Raw genomic sequence first — 14177 nt, 5'->3', positions numbered from 1 at the left:
AAGCAACATGAAATACCTAAACAGTTTCATATAACAACTGCACAAAACACATCACAACCCGCTGCAACCTTGAACGTTTGATTCTATAATCAGATCAAGTTTATAGAGCTCTTCTGGCAAATGTATTTTTATTCCGACGTTTCGACGTCCTATACAGGTCGCCTTCATCAGGGTAAATAACACTGAAATACCTTGATATTATGCCTGGCAGCAATAGCTTATTTATTATGATCAGATTTTAATCTACATTAAACAGCTAAATCCAAAACTGCCAAAATACTTCAAGTTTGTGTCGGTGTGTCTTAGTTGAAAATTGAAAAAAGTTTTTGTAAACGACAAGTTAGCTATTAAAAGTTGCCTAAATTTCACAACTTGAAAAGCACATAAAAATGCCTAAAACAATTTTATATATCGGCTGCACCAAATACAACATAACTATCCCATATTTCCATCCACAGTCTTGTTCGGCTGACTTGCTTTTCTGAGTACTGAATAATTCATCAGTCTGTTTCAGATAAAACGCTTCTGTCATTTCCCTGAGGCATTGGCCACAGAAAAAACGGGTTGAAATATTTCTACTGAATGGGATAAAGTACCTGATATGTATTTGTTACATATCAGTCATGCTCCAAAGAACCTTTCAACCATTTGGGTGATGAGACGCATTAACCACCGTGGCATATCATTTTGCGCACTAGAACTTGGCCGATAACTGCAATAAATGTTTGCTGACGATCAATGGCTAATAATATGCCGAAACATCTGTAAATTTCAATAAACATAAGCACCGGATATATCCCGCTAATAGTAGGCATGTTAATATCCACGATCACTGAGTCAAAACTGTTTCAGTAACTGATTAATTAAGAAACAAATGCTTCTGACTCAAAATCAAAAGACACGAGGTTGTTAATCGAGATATTTATATGTAGACATCGTCAGTGTAAATTTCAACTGTACAAAATTAATAACAACTCGTCCTTCTAACTTACAACCTTAAACAGTTGATTTGCTACTGCATAACTCAGCAGCCTGTTAAAGTCAACGCACTTCTCTTGTCTCCCCCGAGGGCATTTGACTACAGGCGGCCTCACCGCTCAACGAAGCTCCTGAGATTAAAGCGATACCAAAGTTTCACATCCCAGACGCTGGCGCCCCCTTCTGGAAGTTACAACAGTTTGAAACGGAATTAATTTTAAACAATTTCCTATCGAGCTATCGAATTGCACCAATATTGATTTTTCGCCATTTTGTTTTTTTTCGCTGATCAGAACATTTTTCATTTCCTAATAGATTTTTCATTTCCCAATAGTTGCAAAAACGCGTTTTTTGCTTTGCCAGTTTCAAGTCTAGAAACAGATTATTAAACACGTGGTGAACAGAAGCAGAGGGCAGGCGCAGAGAAGATTTAATATACTGTCTTTTCCGCGAATTTATTCTTTCCCACTGTTCAGAATTTCGTTTTATTTCCTAATAGATTTTCGCTGACTTTGACAATGCTTAAACTAGGCATTCCAGCGTGGCATTAAAAACTGCCACAGTCCAGTCTTCTCATATTCAACACACGAAATTAATCTGGCCAACGGTCACCACTCATACAAGGTTGCTGGGCAACAAGGCCTTCAAGTCGAAACCGGGAAATAAAAACCTTGGGAAAATTCTAAGTCTGCGAACAATCCCACGGCACGAGGTTGGTAAGCGAGGCGACGCCAAATTCAAGCACAGTTTGATCGAATTGAAATAACTACACTGTCGCTTTATGAGAAATATGTCTTGCAAGATATGCAATATCCTGATAAAGGCGTGTTGTATATAGAATGTCGAAACGTCGATTATATTTATGATAAAAACTGCTGGAAGAGCAATACTCGTTTACCATTTAAATCAGTTGGCACAAATCACTATTATACACCACAATGTTTGCACACGTGGTCCCCACACATTCAGTGTTCGTTAGTGTTCTCTATCAGTAAATTTGCATTGTGCTTTTTACTCTTTCCAATAAAACTGTAATAAAGCTAATCTGGTTGAAAAACGTTGCTGCCCCGAAGAAACACGTTTCGCTCCATCTGGTGTTAAGAATCATTACGATAAATTACGTCACCATTGGCGTAGAACTTCAGTGACGTAACTACCATGATGGCTGCGCAACATGTAAATAAAAGAGACTCCAAGGCGTAACCAACACTTGGGAAAATCCAAATCAACGCTATAATGTGAAAATAGGTTTTTACGTCACTTAGTTGCTTCACAAGTTATACCACCAAATCAGTGGTGGGATTCAGTCGGTTCGCACCGGTTTTATAGAACCGTATTACGAAATTTTATGAGATCAGCGAACCGGTTAGCATTATTAGTTACTAATTGACTTTTTGTAACAGAACCGGCTGAAAAATATGACTTTCGTGATAGAACCGGCTAAAAAATATGACTTTCGTGATAGAACCGGCTGACAAAAAATTTGAATCCCACCACTGCACCAAACATACAAGCGCATCGAATAAAAAGGCACTGTGCGTAACAAGCATGTTTATCCAGATTAGCTTTATATAGTTAATATTTGACCTTAGCATACCCACCCGACAAGAGTCCCTTGATAAGGTATGTATAGTATGTTTGTTGAGTTCAGTAGGTTGGGTTGCTTAATATTTGCCTGCAAGATAAATTTATGCCCTTCTGGCGCTTACATGTCTGTTGGTAAAAACGTAAAACTGCAAACAACAGCAGGCATACCAGTTACAACCTTCAACGGTCGACTTTATAATCAAATTTGAATCTATAATAAACCGCTTTAATGAAAACTGCCAGTGAGTTATTTGAAGTATTTGAGTTTATGCCAGTGTGTCTCAGTTTTAAATCATGTTTTTGTAACGACAAGTTAGCTATTAAAAGTTGCCTAAATGTCACAACTTGAAAAGCACATAAAAAGCCTAAAACAATTTTATATATCGACTGCACCAAATACAACATAACTATCCCATATTTCCATATTTCCATCCACAGTCTTGTTCGGCTGACTTGCTTTTCTGAGTACTGAATAATTCATCAGTCTGTTTCAGATAAAACGCTTCTGTCATTTTCCTGAGGCATTGACCACAGAAAAAACGGGTTGAAATATTTCTACTGAATGGGATAAAGTACCTGATATGTATTTGTTACATATCAGTCATGCTCCAAAGAACCTTTCAACCATTTGGGTGATGAGACGCATTAACCACCGTGGCATATCATTTTGCGCACTAGAACTTGGCCGATAACTGCAATAAATGTTTGCTGACGAACAATGGCTAATAATATGCCGAAACAGTTGTAAATTTCAATAAACATAAGCACCGGATATATCCCGCTAATAGTAGGCATGTTAATATCCACGATCACTGAGTCAAAACTGTTTCAGTAACTGATTAATTAAGAAACAAATGCTTCTGACTCAAAATCAAAAGACACGAGGTTGTTAATCGAGATATTTATATGTAGAAATCGTCAGTGTAAATTTCAACTGTACAAAATTAATAACAACTCGTCCTTCTAACTTACAACCTTAAACAGTTGATTTGCTACTGCATAACTCAGCAGCCTGTTAAAGTCAACGCACTTCTCTTGTCTCCCCCGGGGCATTTTCCACAGGCGGCCTCACCGCTCAACGAAGCTCCTTAGATTAAAGCGATACCAAAGTTTCACATCCCACACCCTGGCGCCCCCTTCTGGAAGTAACAACGGTTTGAAACGGAATGAATTTTAAACAATTTCCCATCGATCTATCGAATTGCACCAATATTGATTTTTCGCCATTTTTTTTTCGCTGATCAGAACATTTTTCATTTCCTAATAGATTTTTCATTTCCTAATAGTTGCAAAAACGCGTTTTTTGCTTTGCCAGTTTCAAGTCTAGAAACAGATTGAACACGGTGTAAACAGAAGCAGAGGGCAGGCGCAGAGAAGATTTAATAAACTGTCTTTTCCGCGAATTTATTCTTTTCCACTGTTCAGAATTTCGTTTTACTTCCTAATAGATTTTCGCTGACTTTGACAATGCTTAAACTAGGCATTCCAGCGTGGCATTAAAAACTGCCACAGTCCAGTCTTCTCATATTCAACACACGAAATTAATCTGGCAAACGGCCACTCTTTGTATACGGTTGTTTGGCAACAAGGCCTTCAAGTCGAAACCGGGAAATAAAACCTTGTGAAATTTTATAGTGTGCAAACAATCCAACGGCGACCTTGGCACGAACACAAAGGTTGGGAAGCGAGGCGATTTTCCCTGACACGCAAAATTCAAGCACAGTTTGTAAAGTCGGCTCAGTGTCACATCAATGTAAAGCATCAAGCCAATAAATGAAAAGCTGCAGACAGTGCACAATGTTTCGAACTACAAGGTCTCATCAGCGCAGCTGGTGACGAAAGATCGGCCTTATTAGCTAGTGTAGTCACCCAATGGCACTTCAATTTGTCGGAAGTACAGGCTAAAACGCCATGCTTCACCTATTCTGTTCGATGCCACAACCAGGCTTAAACCATAAAGGAAACTGGCTCTCAATGACCAAACAACTGCTTGGAAACAAAGTGATGTCGGCTCAGTGTCATTATATGACTCTCTTTATTGCAAACGAATGAAACGATAACACGGGGCTAGAACGTATTAAGTCTTCCTATGTGGCCCAAACGTTTCTAAGGAAACAATTTTTAGGTCAAACTTAAATTTTAAAGTCCCAATTTTTACTGTTCATAGTTTCATGCAAGTTTTTATTATAATGCTTGGCATCGTTGTGTTTGGTGTTTTGATGCCTTTGGTCGCTTTGTAAAAAAATAGTGCTTCTAGATATGTCATTAACCCGACCAAAACGTCTAGTATGGGTCTATGGGACGCCGAAACGTCGTTAATTTATAATAAAACTACTGAAAGAGCAATACACATTCACCATTTAAATCAGTTGGCACAAACCACGCGTTCCCCACACATTCAGTGTTCATCGTGGTTCAATACCAGTAAGCTTTAAGTTTTAAGTTTCAAACTTAACTGAATGTAAACGCTTCCAGTTAGCCTATTAAGACTGCTATATCTGTCTCAAGTCCAAACTGTCGTCACAAACTAAAATACAATTTTATATTAACAAAGATTAAATCTTTCAATTTATACTTAATCAAGTGTGAATTCACTCTTACGCTTACGGATCTTTGTGCACTATTTTCAGTTTAAAATTAGAGTTAAACTATTTAGCAGGGCTATGCCTCTAAATGCATATACAACTATTAGCACACCACCTTCTGATTTTAATAAACACTATACAATGTAACGCAGGGTAAAAATGACAGATTATCTAATCATAATATTAATGGACAGTCATTAATATAAACAACACATGTAAGGGCTTCACAAAGGCTTAGTCAAACTCTCCCGGACGCAGCTGGGCGCGGCCTTCCGGTGGCCAGCTGGCGTCACGTGGTTCTACTTTACATTACAAAAAAAGAATACATGCGAATATACGTTACCAATTACCAGAAACAATGCATCGGTTATTCATTTTTGAAATGCATGGTTTGTTTAATTTAACAACGCAAGCCTAAACGTTTCCTGTCTACAGAAAGATGCATAAATTGTCTGATTTTTGCGAACTAGCGAGCAAAGTAAAATTAGCTTTGGACTTGCGACACAACTAGTAAGAAGCCTAAAACCGTTAAGTAAAGCGTACAAGTAACTGCTGTACAGTTTAACCCTGGCGTGATAACTAGACAGATTTTAAGGAAAAACACTCTTGTCACGATTTTATAAAAGTCGTGACGTGAAAACATGGCGGCAGAATGAAACAGATTGAATTATTATTTATTCCCAGGAAATCCAGTTTTCATTTTTCACCGAGCCTCTTGTTGTCATATTGGGTAATAAGGTTTGAAGGATTAAAAAAGATGTCAAAAAAACGAGGTATATTTAAAAAAATAAATTAATTCGCTGCGACGGACTATAAGTTAATTAACTTGCGAATTGAAAATCGGCCCGCGTTACATTCACAATGGTTGATACTCACACAGGATAGAAACAAAACATGTAGAAAAGAAAAAAAGAAAGAAACATGTTTTCTTTACATACAATAGAACAATTTTCAAATTAAATAGAAACAACAAAAATAGAAACCTCTGTACAATAGGGACAGTATATGAAACTATCAGGGAATGTTCCATTAGCGGTTGGTCACGAAATAAATAAATCGTCCGATGACCTCGCATTTAGGAAAAAGCATTGTTTGATTCAGTTTTAGTCAATTGCTTTGCTATGTAAATCAGCCGCCCGTAGTACAAAGTACGTTGCGGTATCGCTGGGTAACCTGGTATTCCGATTCCAGTTGTCGGATTCTTTCTCTCAACTCCTGGTTTTGCGTCTCCAGTCCCGTTGCTAGCCGTTCATTGTTAATTTTTCGGAGTTTGCGTCGAAGTCGGGATGCCCTGCATGCTAGGTTGTTGCGTATGCAACGTTGGTCCGCTCTGTCTATTCGACTGCAGATGTCGTCAGTGATATCTTTGTTGACAGCTTCCGGTGCGACTTTCTGATATTCGAAACCGGAAGCTGTTGCCTGAAAATCGAATCCGAAAGCCGGGAAAGGTCGAGGTGATGACGATGACATGGCTCGCCCTGAATATTGCGACGATTGCTGGAAAACACCAAAACCGGTAGGCTACAACTGAATCGAAACAAATGTTGTTAAGTGACTTTCCCTGTTCTGCAAAAATGACTACAAGGTGCGAACATTTGTTGTAGTTGTTGATTCACCTTTTAAAATACTTTTCTCATCAAGATTGCGACAAACATTTAACAAACCGCAAAACCAAACTAGTTTCCAAACTTTACTGATGAAACCCTTGAATCGGGATTTCAAGTATATTTGATTGTTTAAACTTTTCTCATGAAACCCATTTTAAGTTATATTTTACTGCTTTACTTTTCTTTTTTCACGATTTAATTATAAAAGGTCTAAGCTTGCGACAAAACTAGTAAGACGCCTAAAACCGTTAAGTAAAGCGTACAAGTAACTGCTGTACAGTTTAACCCTGGCGTGATAACTAGACAGATTTTAAGGAAAAACACTCTTGTCACGATTTTATAAAAGTCGTGACGTGAAAACATGACGGCAGAATGAAACAGATTGAATAAATTCTTCTTAGGAAATCCAGTTTTCATTTTTTCCACCATGCCTGTTGCCGTCAGAGGTTAAAAATGGTAACAAAACTGAAACCATCGTACATTGAAAAAAATGAGTTTTAAAAAATGAGAATTCTTTGACAGGAAAGTCAGTGCTGATTTTTTCCGCTCTTGAAGAAAGTGTTTCGATCGATTCTGTTCAGTTTAGTTGAGTTTCTTTCCGGCTTAGTAAAAGAGTAACTTTGACGAGCGCAGGGGAATCTCCCATTGTCTCGTGTTCTTTATCTAGACACGTGACTAACTGAACAATTGTTACAATTTGTTTCGAAAAGTACCCAGTATTCTGCAAAGACTTTGAAACTAAACGCGACTTTCCGGACTTGAAATGGATCGAAAATATGAAATCCGTCATTGATTGGTACAATACCGACAATCAAGATCCAGCATTTTAACAATTTTCTGAACTATTTCTAGAAACGCTTTGGATAATCTTTTTTCATAACGCAAACCAGTTCAACTGATTTGCATATCAGCTCTCCGTCGCCACCTAACGGCTCCGCGCACACGGAAATCTCGTGGAAATGTGTATTTGGTTTGTGACGCAAAAACACGTGACACAGACACAATTGATGGCGCAATATCGATGTACCATTATAAAATTTCGAGAGATCATTCTACTGCTGAACATACGTCACAAAAAACGTCACAATTGGGTTCATGACGTCACTGCAACCTACACAAATGCTGATTTCCATGTTGTGAAAAAAATAATAAAATGTAAAACAGAATTGCGGGAAATAATAAACTTTTTATTCATAATTATGACACAAAGAACCTATTTATAAACAATTTTGATTTTTTGAAACCTTCACAAACAAACAAGCAATTCGTAAGCCCGACGAAAGTTCGATGAAACGTAAGAATATCGTTTCTACTGCACAAATCATAATCATCAGGTAAGACACTAAAAATAATAAAAGACTTATGCTGTCATGATTCAACGCACACGGCCTAACTACTGCACTGTGGGTATCACGTGACACTTCAGGTTACGTCATCAACTAATGATGCCATGGTCTTGCGCTGAAAAATGAAAAATAAAAATTAAAAAAGCGCTTTTCTTCAAAAAAAAACTTACACGCGTACCTGTATAAAATTTCCTTAACGTCACACGTCACAATCCAGTTTGTGATGTCACGAACTTCTTTGTCGCCAAAAATCACGTGTCTAGCGACCTCACCAAAGGTCGTGTTGAGGACGGCCAGTTCCTTTAGCGGCCTTTCCCTTGTTCCGTCATAACTCGCCATAAATCTACGTCACAATGGCAGGTATGACGTCAAAAGATATATACATCAATACGTATTTATTGCATCACAACCAGTGATAGGATTCAAATTTTTTTGTCAGCCGGTTCTATCACAAAAGTCATATTTTTCAGCCGGTTTATTGACAGTAAATCAATTGACAGTGAACAGTAATGCTAACCGGTTCGATGATGTCGTAAAATTTCGTAAAACGTTTCTATGGAACCGGCTGAATCCCACCATTGGTTTTAACCAACTAAATCAATAGATGCAAAAAGGGTCTTCTTTTTATCATCCGAGCATTTTTATTAGAGTTTTGTAACAATAACAGGGGACAAATAAAGCAATAATCGAGCGTTATGGCGTCACAAGTAAAGCTTTTTCATAGCGGGGAAGTCCCACCTGGAGTAGAGATGCATGACGTAGCTTTTGCTCCAGTCCATGAGGTCATAATAGAGGAGGTTCAACTCCCCCCAGTTAGGTCGACAGAACGTGTTCGATTCGATGTGGATCGTGTCAGGAAAATACTTCCAGATTCCCCACGGGACCAACACTGAATTGTGGCCCCAGCTGCAAGAAGAATTTAAGTTAAAGTGCTGATGTTGTCCTAATGTATCCCAAGTTATAGTCCTAACCAGTGGTGGGTTTCAATTTTTTGCCAGCCCGTTCTATCATAAAAGTCATATTTTTCAGCCGGTTATGTCACAAAAAGTCCATTGACAGTAACCAGTAATGCTAACCGGTTCGCTGATCTCATAAAATTTCCTGAGACGGTTCTATAGAACCAGTGCTTGCAAGTGTATCAAAAACTATTTGCTGATTATTTTCTTTAGTAATTTGCTTTGACCGTACAGCATGTCTAACTTCTTAACGTTTTACGAACATTCTTAGGTACAGGTTCTCAAAATTTAAAGTTTTGAAACCTTGATAAAGCATTCCCTTGTGTTGCATCACAAATACGATATTGACGTAACAAGACGAATTTGTTGGAAATTAACAATCACAATCACCAGAAATATAGCATTGCAAAAGAGTTTAAAAACGACATGCTTTATTAATGTGTAAGCAGTGGTGGGATTTCAATTTTTTGTCAGGTTCACAAAAGTCATATTTTTCAGCCGGTCTCATGAGACGGTTTTATAGAAACAGTGCGAACCGGTTGAATCCCACCACTGTGTGTAAAGAATGACAGCAGTTTCGATAACATACATAGGATTATAGGGTAGGGTTTTACAACTTACATATCATCGCGGAAATATTTGTATTCCCAAAACCACCGGTGGAGAAACCACGAGTTACGACTGGAGAGTATTATTCCGTTGGCTAGAAAAACAAGTTTTATAAAAAGTTAAACAAATATTTATGTTTTTGTTTATTTTGAACTTATAACCACGAAACAAACCTGTACACAGGTGACCAATTAGAAATTTTTATGCTTTTGTATATGAGGCTTTTTTATAAGTTTTACATATAATCGACAGCAAAGTCTAATTACAATACAACTGACCTAAAAATGACTTTATGTAAATTATAACCTAGTATAAAAGAAAAGTGATAGTATAATACAGTCACAACATATTTCAGTATTTGCAAAATAACAAAATTTTCTCGACCGGTTAACGAAGTCTCCAAGTGTAAAGAATTATAAAAACAGTTACTGAAAAAGGATTTTTGCGAAGCTAAAACGTAACATGCCGATTTAAACAGCAATAACGCGGATGCGCCTTCAGGCATTTTTGTTGCGGAAAGTTCTTAGTCTAAAAACCGCATAAAAATTTCAGCCCACTGAAGAATACCAGACTTTAACTGGAAAGGCTACTTTCCTATATTTTCTAATTAATATATTGTATTTACCGAAAATATATGGAGGAATGGGTCTCCAAAACATGTCATGCGAATAGGACATAAAAAATGGTCGGATTATTTAGGATTCCAAAGGACAAAATAGTAAAAAGGTTTAGGCCAAATGTAACTGTCATATTCTTTTTAGCTTATTTTCATGTTATGCAATAAACAATAAAAAAAAACTGGAAAAAATACTATTCTCCAGCAAATCAATATCCATAATTTGACCTACAGTAACCCCTCGTGGTGCGGTGGGCAAAGCTGACAGTAACATTTATTGACCTCTTAATGAGGTTTTCGTAAACGTATAGTCCAGTGGTTCTCAAACTTTTTTATTGTCGGGGCCAAATGTTTATTTTTTTAAGTGTGTAGGGAGCCGCAAAAAAAAAACCTTGAGAAAATCAATAAAGATTATTACTTTGAAAGCTAAAATAGCAATGTTTGGTGGTTTTCTGAGGTCTGGTGCGAGCCGCAATATAAGTAGTTGGAAACCACTGGTCTAGTCCATTATTTTAATATACTTACCAACAGCATCAGTAGTTTCTTGTCCCAACACAATATCCTCCTTCCTGAACTTGTCCAAGTTATTCAGTATGATACTATCAGTGTCCATATACATCCCTCCAACCTCCAACATCAATTCCAACCTAACAACGTCAGCGTGGTGCTCAACAACCTGCACATAGATATCATACTCAGTCAAGTGAAAATCTCCAGCAGTGACGTAAACAATGATGTATTGTTACGTGGTTCAGTGGGAAAGTTTTTTCACAAACATTATACTTAGTAAGTCTTGATCAGTGACGTAATAAATGCCCTATCGTCACGTGTTTCAAATTCGTCAAGTCGGAAAATTTTTAAAACTTCCAAAGTGCTGTAAACTAAACAGGTTCAAAGCGTAGTTTTAAGTGAGAAAGACATTATTGCGAGACGGATACAGTGATAATTTGAAACAAAGTGACCTGTAGCCCGTGTACAAGCTGCAGTGGTCGCGGAAAATGTCCCAATACCTTAATATCGAGTCCCCAAATCTTCTCAGGAGGACTTCTCTTCACAACTCTCAACTTGTTTCCTGCGATCCGCTTCAGTGCTTCCCAGTAATCTCCGTGTGGTTCACAGTCGGTGTGGAAGAGAACGAGACGAGGACGTTGATACCGGAGTGCTCCCATCACTCTGTGGGGGAAAATAGAGATGAGTTGAGTGCTACACAGCTAAGTGGCATTTTATAGGCAACATTGAGTGCAATTTTGAATTCTCTGCTGAGTGCAATTAGATTTTTCTAGCCTGTGCCTTATCATATGCGAATGCTTGGGAGACCGGCTGATTCAACATGACGCCTTCAATGGACCTGGCGTACTGTAATATTTTGACTTGGGTTTATAATTTCTACACGAAAGATGGACCCACAAACTACACAATTAAAATTTGATTGTTTTTACTTTTTAAACCATGCTTCATTAGATTTATTATATAGGCCCATGATGCCCATCCGTTTTTGTACGTGATTTTACACAAAGGAATCATTAATTCAACACATTTTCAAGTTTTCACGAGCTGAATCCACGAAAACAATATTTTGCAGATTTGTTATGATGTCATACAAATTGCTACGTCATAGCTCACTTACGCCATGTAGTGGTCGATACGGAACGGGTTGCAGGAAAACCAGATAAAGTGAACGAGGTTCGGAATCTTGTATTCGGTTTGTTTCATTTCCTCCTGAACTTCCGGAATCTAAAGTGAAAAGAATACGTCATAATGGATGATATCACTGTGATGTCACAACGTCTTATTGTTAAAAAATGAACTAAGGGGCAGTAGTAGCAGGCAGAACTTATGTAGCTTGACAAAAAAGAACTTGTACTGGCAGTGAGCTTATATATAGCGAATATATTGTAAAGCAGATGTTTTAACCACTGCTGTTGTCATCATCATTATTGCGAGACGGATATTGTTAAAGCTTCATAAACATTTTCCCACATACAAGCTCTGAACAGTTGACATGAACATGACTTCATGGGTTCGAATCCCACAGCAGGCAAAGTTTTTAGACAATCCATTGCTTAATAGGAATGCTTAGGTGACCGATTGGATTAGAAAGCATTTAATAGGCCTGGCGCGATATACTTAATCTTCAAAACATATTTAATCACGTTTTTATCCAGTTCTGCAGTTTTAATTTAGGCTGTAAACATAACGTATAACACTCGCAATTCTGAACATAAATTCATGGGTTCGAATCCCACCGCAGACCCATTTTTTAACCTTTTTTAATCTAATGGAAATGCTTAGAAACTAACTTGATTATTAAGCCTTTAATAGACCTGACGTACCATGATTGACCAAGTTTTGCAGGCCATGCAGATTTTTCTAGCCTTTGCCGACCATTTTGCCAACTTAAAGCGGATGTCCTAACGAGCTCCATGCATTCAACCATAGCGCCATATGGAATGCTTGGAATACCGGCTTGATTGCAACGCCTTTAACAGACCTGGCGTACTGTGGTTAACCACTCAAACAATTACATATTGACAAAGTTTTTCAGTTTTGCTAATAAACTTATTTAATTCTCCTCACATTAAGAATATTGTCATTGCCCAGTTTATTGCATCTCTCCCGTTCTCTCGCAACTTCAGCAAAGTTTGCTTCAAAGTTGATTTCTTCTTTCGGATCTTTCACCCTTCCGGTTGGGTTGGCGGGAGCGTTTTGCTGGAAAATAGAAAAGGTTTTTCATTATAATGGAAATAAACAACACACTCTAGGCTAATTATGTAGTAGTTTTTGAAATAAAAATAAAAGGTTAAATATATACTTCAATATTTCCACAAATGTTTAAACGAAAATGTTAAAAATCGTGTCACAGAATTTAAATTTTAAGCGTTGTTCTAAGCAATATTGTCTATAAGCCCCATTTTTTTCACTTTAAATCTAAAAAGTACCAATAAAAATTTCGAAATCTACACACTAAAAAAATACAAACGAAAATTCCGGCTATACTTCAATTACAAAGCTTAAATGTTAGTTTAAAATTTTACTCTAAAAACAAACTCGTAACTTACATCAAAAGCTTTCACAGTCGGTCGGACTTCACTCTTCTTGGTCGGGTTCGCTTTCAATTTCATAAACTCGCTTTTCTTGCGACTCTTGTATTTGTCAATCGACTCGACTCGCCCATCTGGAAGTCGGACCCAGTTTGAACTGTTTAATGTCGATGAAAATGTGCAATTTCGCTGCATGGCGTCGAGTAGGTTTGCCTCATCATACTGGTTGCTGTTGTCAGCCAATCTCAGAGTTCGTAAGTTGTAGAAAACATTGTTTTCGATTGGAATGTGGCGGTAAAAAACCTCCGGGGCGTTTCTGTTATTGTCAACTTTCGTATTTTCAGTGACTAAACCCACAGCGGTTCCATATTGATGGTGGTAATAAACGGACACTATAAGCAGAACGCCGCAAAGGCTCAAGCCCCATTTCAGGTAAAACGACTTCATCGGAACTCAGATCATTTTCTTGTGTAACTGTGTTAAAATGTGGTAAACTTTCAAAGGTAAAAATCTGTAAATCATGTAAAAAGTTGGTGAAATTCACAGTTACCACTTGCTTTCGCTGAAAAAAATCCTGATAATTTTTTGCCGTTAAAATGCCTCAAAGCAGATCTCAGTAAAGAAGTTTGGTGAAATGAGGAAAGGAGAAGCTAAAAACTTAAAATGAAGCTCTATCTATGTGTTGTTACAAATATATCTATTTATGTATTTATGTATACTGTTACAAATATGATATAGGCGATTATGAATAAATTTTCTTATGTTGTGTGTCCTAAGGTATTAACAATCTGTTTCAGCAACCCTCTATGTACTATGTAGGTTTGCTACCTAAAGTTTTGTTCCATGGTTTAA

General features: G+C 37.5%; 1 protein-coding gene across 1 annotated transcript; it reads right to left on the bottom strand.

Moving 5' to 3' along the window:
• Window positions 1-7706: 7706 nt before the first annotated feature.
• LOC145220660 (uncharacterized) lies at window positions 7707-13862 on the bottom strand. Its single transcript, XM_080087875.1, has 9 exons — window positions 13344-13862; window positions 12862-12993; window positions 11912-12018; window positions 11295-11457; window positions 10810-10960; window positions 9681-9762; window positions 8842-9009; window positions 8282-8446; window positions 7707-8218 (listed from the first exon to the last, which is right to left on the bottom strand). Exons 1-9 carry the CDS (start codon window positions 13770-13772, stop codon window positions 8197-8199), a joined length of 1419 nt encoding a protein of 472 aa, XP_079944001.1. The 5' UTR covers window positions 13773-13862; the 3' UTR covers window positions 7707-8196.
• Between the last annotated feature and the right edge of the window lie 315 nt (window positions 13863-14177).

The sequence above is a fragment of the Phallusia mammillata genome, chromosome 3 (assembly GCF_965637545.1).
Source record: "Phallusia mammillata chromosome 3, kaPhaMamm4.hap1.1, whole genome shotgun sequence".
NCBI lineage: Eukaryota > Metazoa > Chordata > Ascidiacea > Phlebobranchia > Ascidiidae > Phallusia > Phallusia mammillata.
This window is presented reverse-complemented; position numbering and strand designations above follow the sequence as displayed.